The following is a 7,125-nucleotide window of genomic DNA, read 5'->3' on the forward strand; positions in this document are numbered from 1 at the left end:
CCTTTGCTCACTTCCAAATGGTGCTATTGGTATTTGCTCCCAATTGATATATTCTAATAGCATATTTAAGTGTCAAGAAAAAAATAATAAATGAGTAAACTAAAATACAAGTCTCTGTATATCAGAGCTAAATAAACATAATCTCTTTTGGGAGTTCACTGTACAAGTTAGTAACAAATGGGAACAGCAAGAATCAAAGTATTGGAGATCAAGGGGAGAGTATGTGTTCACTCAAGGTGCTCATAGAGAAGGCAGAGCATCTCTCTTTCTGATTTGTAAGGCTGGCCACCTACCCATACGTGTAAGTATAGATAATGCCAGGGTCCTCAAAGGCACAAGGGGGATCCCTCAAACACCAGGAATTTATTTATAAAAAATTGTATATTTATTCTTACATGTTTCAACTTCAGTCACTTTCAGAGTACTCTCCATTTGTGCAATACACCTATTGAGATGCTTTTTTCAGTGCTCAAAAAATTTTTTGAACTCATCAATTTTTGGTGCCTGTTAGTGTTTCTGCCAATTTTTGTATCTCCTCTTTCACTTTGGCAAAACGTTTCCCTGTGAGGACTTTTTTCATTCAGGGAAACAAAAAATTGTTGCTTGAGGCAAGATCAGGTGAACACTTACTGCAGTGTGGGCAGGCGTGTTGTCATGGTGGAAGATCTGGTCACCTGATGGCCACAGCTCTGGACATTTCTTCTGTAAATTGTGACGCACAATAACACTAGCTGGTACACTGATGCTGATGGGTTCCTAGAATACTGACCTAGCAGAAGCTTGTACTACAAGGGGCCTGCCCTCCAAAAGATAATTCTGAGATTTTTTTGGGGGGTCAGCCCTCATACACAGGCACCTAGCTGAAGCTGAAGCAGTTTCCACATTCCTAACAGAGCCATGACTGTCCTTGATGCTGCAGACAATCCAGGTATCTAGATCTATGTGGAGGTAGCTATGGAGCTAGACAGTCTGCAGATCTCTGCCCTGTTTGTGTATTCCTCCAGATGTCCTTTGAGATGAACCACGAGACCCTGTACTTGGCAGTAAAGCTGGTGGATCACTACCTAATGGAGGTAGTATGTAAGAAGGATAAGTTACAGCTCCTTGGTTCCACTGCCTTTATGATTGCAGCAAAATTTGAGGTGAGTCTGGTCTCTAAGGCCTGGAGAAAACTAATCAGATTTCTGCCCATACCAGTGAATACATATATACAGTCATGTGCTGCGTAATGTTGTTTTGGTCAATGATGGACTGCTTATATGATGATGGTCCCAAAAGATTATAGTGAAACTGAAAATTTTCTGTCCCGTAGTGATATCTTGGTTTTTTTAACATCATAGTGAACACATTGCTCACGTCTTTGTGATGATGCTGGTGTAAACAAACCTATTACACTGCCAGTCATATAAAAGTCTGGCACATATAATTATTTACAGTATAATGATAATAAATGACTGTTGCTGGTTTATATATTTACTATACTATACTTTGTATTGTTATTTTAGAGTGTATTCCTTATTAAAAAAAAAGTTAATAGTAAAACATCCTCCGTCAGGTCCTTCAGGAGGTATTTTAGAAGAAGGCATTGTTATCATAGCAAATGACAGCTTCATGCATGTCATTGCCCCTGTAGACCTTCCAGTGGGGCAAGATGTGGAGGTGGATGACAGTGATACTAATGGTCCTGTCCCTGTGTAGGCCTAGGCTAATGTGTGTGTTTGTGTCTTAGTTTTTAGCCAGAAAGTTTAAAAAGTAAAAATATAAGAGATACAGAAATTTAAAATAGAAAAGCTTATATAATAGAGAAAGAAAATATTTTGTACAGCAGTATATGTATGTGTTTTAAGCTGTGTTATTATGAGAGAGTTAAAATTGTTATAAAATTTAAAATGTTTATAAAGTAAAAATTTATAAGCTAAGCTTAATTTATTGTTGAAGAAAGAAAAATAATTTTCCGTAAATTTAGTGCAACCCGCATGTACAGTGTTTCTAAAGTTCATAGTAGTGGACAGTAGTGTCCTAGGACTTCACATTCACTTACTGACTCACTCAGAGCAACTCTTAGTCCTGTAAACTCTATTCATGGTAAGTGTCCCACACAGATATATCATTTTTTGTATTTTCTTTTCTTCTGTCACTTATTTGCCCCAGAAGACTTTTTATCTTTTATGCTGTATTTTTACTGTGTGTTTTCTATGTTCAGATATATTTAGATAACACAAATACATGCCATTGTGTTACAGTTGCCTACAGTATTCAGTATAGTAGCATGCTGTACAAGTTTGTAGCCTAGAAGCACTAGGCCATAGCATATAGCCTAGGTGTGTGGTAGGCTATGCCATTTAAGTTTCTTTATGTACATGCTATGATGGTCACAACAATGATAAAAATGACACATTTATCAGAACGTATCCTTGTTGAGTGACACATGACTGTATGTATTTATACATACATATATTTATACACATATATATAAGTATACATTTGCATATATGTGTACCTACATGTGTGTATACAGTTACACACATCCAAATAATTTATTTTCTCCAAATTTTTTGTCTGTCTTCCCAAAGCAAGGAAGTTGGTGTTGGTTGACAATGGTGGTGTTTCCTAACGTCAGCAAGAAGTTTCTTCTGTTCCCTCTTTGAGATGTAATATGTGGGCATATGCCCAATTAAATGGGTAGTTGCTTTTAAAACTTTCTCTGGTTCATGATTCTCTGCCCCCCCCCCCTTTTAATTGTTCCACCAGTTCCATCCCCATCTGGTGGGGCTTTGATCTGCATATATAACAAAGCATATCCTTGTTAGGGGGCTGGAGACATTTAAGAGAAATGGCCTGGTGTAGATGGTAGTGAGTCTCAATGGCCCAAGTGAAATAGTAAATTTGTAAGTAGCAGTATAAAAGCAAGTAGCTAGCCTTTTCTTCACCACATAACCAATCTAGCTAACCTCTCTGATTCTTTCTCTTCCCTAGGTACTAGCTGGTCTTGTTCAACTCTCATCTTTTCTTCAGTTATGCTAGTTATATGAAACCTCAGAGCTTGGGAGCAGAGAGGTAGCAACTTTTACTAAGGAGTTCAAAGAACTTTAGAGCTGTGGGTTCATTTTTGTGTCAGCTTCCTCCTCACCCCACTTTCTCCATATACTCTTGCCCCCACCTCACTCCCTGCCTTGGCTCTCTCCCTCCCTAACTTGCTCCCTTCCTCCCTTGCCTTTTTTCCCCTCTCCCTTTCCTCCCTTACTCACTTCCTACCTCTCTTGCTCACCTTCTCCCTCCCTCCTTCCTTCCTTCCCTCCATCCCTTTGTCCCTTTGTCCCTTTGTCCCTTTTACATTCTCTCCCTCCCTTGGTGGATAGATCCTTTTCTCCCTGGATAACCTTACCCCCTCCCTTGCTTACTGGCTGTTTCAGTACTTGTCTCCCTGTCTCCCTGATTCCATCACTCCCTTTCCCTCCCTCCCTCACTTCCTAGCTTGTCTACTTCCTCCCTCCCTTCCTCCCTGGCTTCTTCCCTCTGTCCCTCTCTGGCTCTCTCCTTCTAACTCCCACTCTTGCTTGATTCTTCCCTCTTTCACTCACTCCCTCCCTTCCTTCCTCTCTAACTCTTGCTCCCTCCTTCCCTCCCTCACTCCTTGCTCTCTCCTTGTCCCTCGCTCTTGCTCCCTACCCTTCTTGCCTGCTAGGTGGTGTCCTCTCTCCCTAGCTCTCACTCTTTCTAGGCTGCTGACTCCTCCCTCCCTCAACTGATCTTTCCATTTCTCTCTCAGTTCCTCTCTCCTTCCTTTTTTCACTGGCCTCCTTTCTTGCTCCTATCTCACCACCCCCTGCCTACCTCACCTTCTTCCTCTTTACCTCCCTTGCTCCTTGCCTCACCTGCTCCCTCCCTTTATCTTCTACTTCCTCCCTAGCTGGCTCTCCCTGTGATGAGAGGAGCCCTAGGGGTGTTAAAACCATAGCTGGTGATCTCTGGCCAACAGAAAGGGAGAGTATGGAGGAGGAAGAGAGGATGGGGACACTTCTTAGCAAATCTTGGGACTTGGCGCACCCCTGTTGGCCAGAACAGAGGGCCCCTACTAAGTCCTATGGAGGAGGGTGTCTTCCCCCCACAGGATTGAGAACAGAAAGATTTTTGTAAGGGGAGATGTGGGGACTGCACAAGGAGAGAGAAAGGAGGGAGCACCTGCTGAGCAAAGCGGTGGAAAGGAGAGCTTCTTGCCCTGGGATTGCCATTAGCTTGCTGGGTGAACGTGAGCATGTCACTTCTTTCTGGGCCTCAGTTTCCTGGAAAGCCAGAGGGTTGGTCCAATCTGTGGTCTGAAAATGGAGAAAGAAAGACAAGGGAAGAAGGCTGGGCTGGAGTGGGCAGAGAACTACAGGTAGGGGATAGAGTTAGGGGGCTTCCTGTGTCCTTGTTATCTCCCAAAGCACTGTTCAACGTCCAGAGGACAGGGCTCTGGAAGGTGCTCCCAGAACAGTGGGTCTTCTAACCCTCAGTTGTCCTGAACCTTCCTTGTCCTGTCCTGTCTCACCCCCATGCACAGTCATACATTCTGCCCCACCGTAGACTCCGGTCTCTGTTTAGGCTCCCTTCGTGCCTGCCTGCCTCTCTCCCATCTCTCACTGCCTGGTACCTGGTATTTCCCTTCTCAAACATCCTTACTCATTCCTTAGAATAGGATACAAAGTGCAGGCTTATTTTCTATCTCTAGCTCCCCTTTCTGTGGCTTCCTTCCCCTCCCTCCAAAGCAGGTCTTAGGTTTCCCATTTGTGGTTTTCAGAGAACAAATGACTGCTCCCAGGTCCTGTACCCTATTATGTTGCTTCTGGCACTGTAAGAATCCACCCTAGGAGGCCCTGTCCTTTCTCTGGTGATGGTGCAGGCCTCTCTGTTCCTTTCCTTGGTTTTGTTTTCCTGACCAGTCACTCAGATGAATCAGAAGCTGGCTCTCAGGGCAACCCTGAAAGTTTATGCCAGGACCTGTGGTTGTCTACTGTCATTCACCCTTCTCTCCCCTGACTTCACCTCTGAGGAGATGGCAGGGCTATCTTCCTGGTTGTAACTGCCTTTTCTCTCCACCTGTAGGAGCCCTGTCCACCTTGTTTAGATGACTTCCTGTACATCTGTGATGATATTTATCGGCGAGATGAGATGCTTGCCATGGAAATCAACATCCTACAGACCCTCAAATTTGATATCAACATTCCCATCGCCTATCATTTTTTGCGCAGATATGCTAGGGTAAGAGGGAGAAGGCATATGATGGGTTAGTCCCTCTACACCCAGAGTGGCTGCCTGAGTGGTAGGAAAGGGCAAAAGGACAACTGGGGGCACAGAGTTTTCTCCTTCCCTCTAACCTCCTAGTTTAAAGGTTGGGGAATCTTTCTGAAGGGATTGGGTGGCAAACTGCAGATTTCCATGGTGTGCTCATATGGTTTTGAGGCAAGGCCAGAGTAGAGAAGGGAAAACAGAATGCTTTGATCAGGAATGGATATATCCCCTATAAGTTTTGAGGGGATGCTGGCATTGTTCTCTTTCTTTGCCTGAATATTGGTTACAAGGGAGGTCACTTTATTGTATTCTACAAGTGTATATTATATAATTTTCTTTTTGTGTATGTTATAGATTATAATTTTTAAAAAGTTTAAACAAGAAAAGAGAAGTGGTTATTTTAAAGTATGGAACACCTCCTAGGGAGGAACCAGGTGCAAACTCACAGTTGGGGGACTTTGACTCTTTAAAGGATGACTTGTACAGAAAGGGGAGATGGGAGGGTACCGTAAACACACTTGAGAATTTGGTTAAAAACCTAAAGGTGACAAATCCCACTGCCCATTCCAGAATTTCTCCCCCTCTGCAGAATCTGCTTTTGTGGGTAGAGAACTTAGGGTGAATCCTGGTGGCAGGAGAGAGATGCATCACTTAAGCAGAGAGCCATTTAGACTTGGGATAAGGTAACTGAAGAGAAAATCATCTGCCTGGTGTTAATTTTCTGAGTTGATCTCTGAGCCATTCTTCTTGTGCCTTTAGTGTGTCCATGCCAACATGAAGACACTGACCTTGTCCCGCTTCATCTGTGAGATGACCCTGCAGGAATACGACTATATCCAGGAGAGGGCTTCCAAGCTTGCTGCTGGTTCCTTCCTCCTCACCCTCTACATGAAGGGGCTTGGACACTGGGTAAACACTTGTCGGGGAGTGGGGTAGGGATTTAAAAGTACAAGGTCAGCTCAGGGGGAAGGTATAAATTAGGGCCATGGGAAGTTTGCAGGGGCAAAACTGCCACATATAGTTATAAACTCTTTAATATCTGGACAACTTAGGGGCAAGGGTTTCTATAGCAGTGGTTTTTAATTGTTTCATTTTCTTAGTCAAAGTACCCTTTGTTCCCAAAAAAGCTTACTTGAAAGCCCAGTATTGCAAAACAGACTAACGTGAAGTTATTCTGGTTGTCATATGGAGTAGCTTGGGCCCTCTTCTATTTAAAAATTTTTAAAAAAAATTTTAAAGATGTGGGGTACAATCAGGGTTAGGTATACAAATGTTCATTATGCAGGGACCCTTGTTGATGAGGTGTGCCCCTCTCCCCTGGCAGTTTCCCACTACTCCCAATCCCTTTCTTTCTTTTTTCTGTTTTTTTTTTATTTTTTATTAATCAGTATTTTTTATTATGGTTTTGTGGGGTACAGTTAAGGGTTAGGTGTACAATGACGTTTCATTCAGGCACCCTGTTGATAAGAGGTGTTTTCCCATCCCCAGGCAGATATTTGCTACTGTTAATCCCATCCCCCTCCCCCATAGTTTCCCAGTACCGTCAGTCATTATCTTATAGTATTACATTGGATGTTCAAGGTCCATTATATGAGTGAGAACATGTGATACTCGGATCTTTGTTTCTGTGAGAGGTCACTCAGTATTATAGACTCTAGTTCCATCCAGGTTGCTGCGAAATTCCTGATTTTGTTCTTTTTTATGGCTGCGTAGTATTCCATCGTGTATATGTACCACATTTTAAAAATCCAGTCCTCTTTTGATGGGCAGCAGAGAAGAGGAGGCAATCAGAGGTATTCAAATAGGAAAAGAGGAAGTCAAGTTATCTCTCTATGCAGATGATATGCAGGTGTA

The 7,125-nt window shown here is 43.0% G+C and overlaps 1 protein-coding gene across 1 annotated transcript in view; it reads left to right on the forward strand.

Moving 5' to 3' along the window:
* CCNB3 (cyclin B3) overlaps nt 1–7,125 on the forward strand; it is a 49,596-nt gene that overhangs the window by 38,268 nt on the left and 4,203 nt on the right. The window contains exons 3-5 of the mRNA XM_021711025.1: nt 1,005–1,142; nt 5,086–5,241; nt 6,031–6,180. Of these exons, the coding sequence (XP_021566700.1) occupies nt 1,005–1,142; nt 5,086–5,241; nt 6,031–6,180 (444 nt within the window). The remainder of the gene's footprint in view (nt 1–1,004; nt 1,143–5,085; nt 5,242–6,030; nt 6,181–7,125) is intronic.

This window comes from Carlito syrichta, unplaced genomic scaffold, assembly GCF_000164805.1.
Source record: "Carlito syrichta isolate Samal-C Ts95f unplaced genomic scaffold, Tarsius_syrichta-2.0.1 Scaffold301818, whole genome shotgun sequence".
NCBI lineage: Eukaryota > Metazoa > Chordata > Mammalia > Primates > Tarsiidae > Carlito > Carlito syrichta.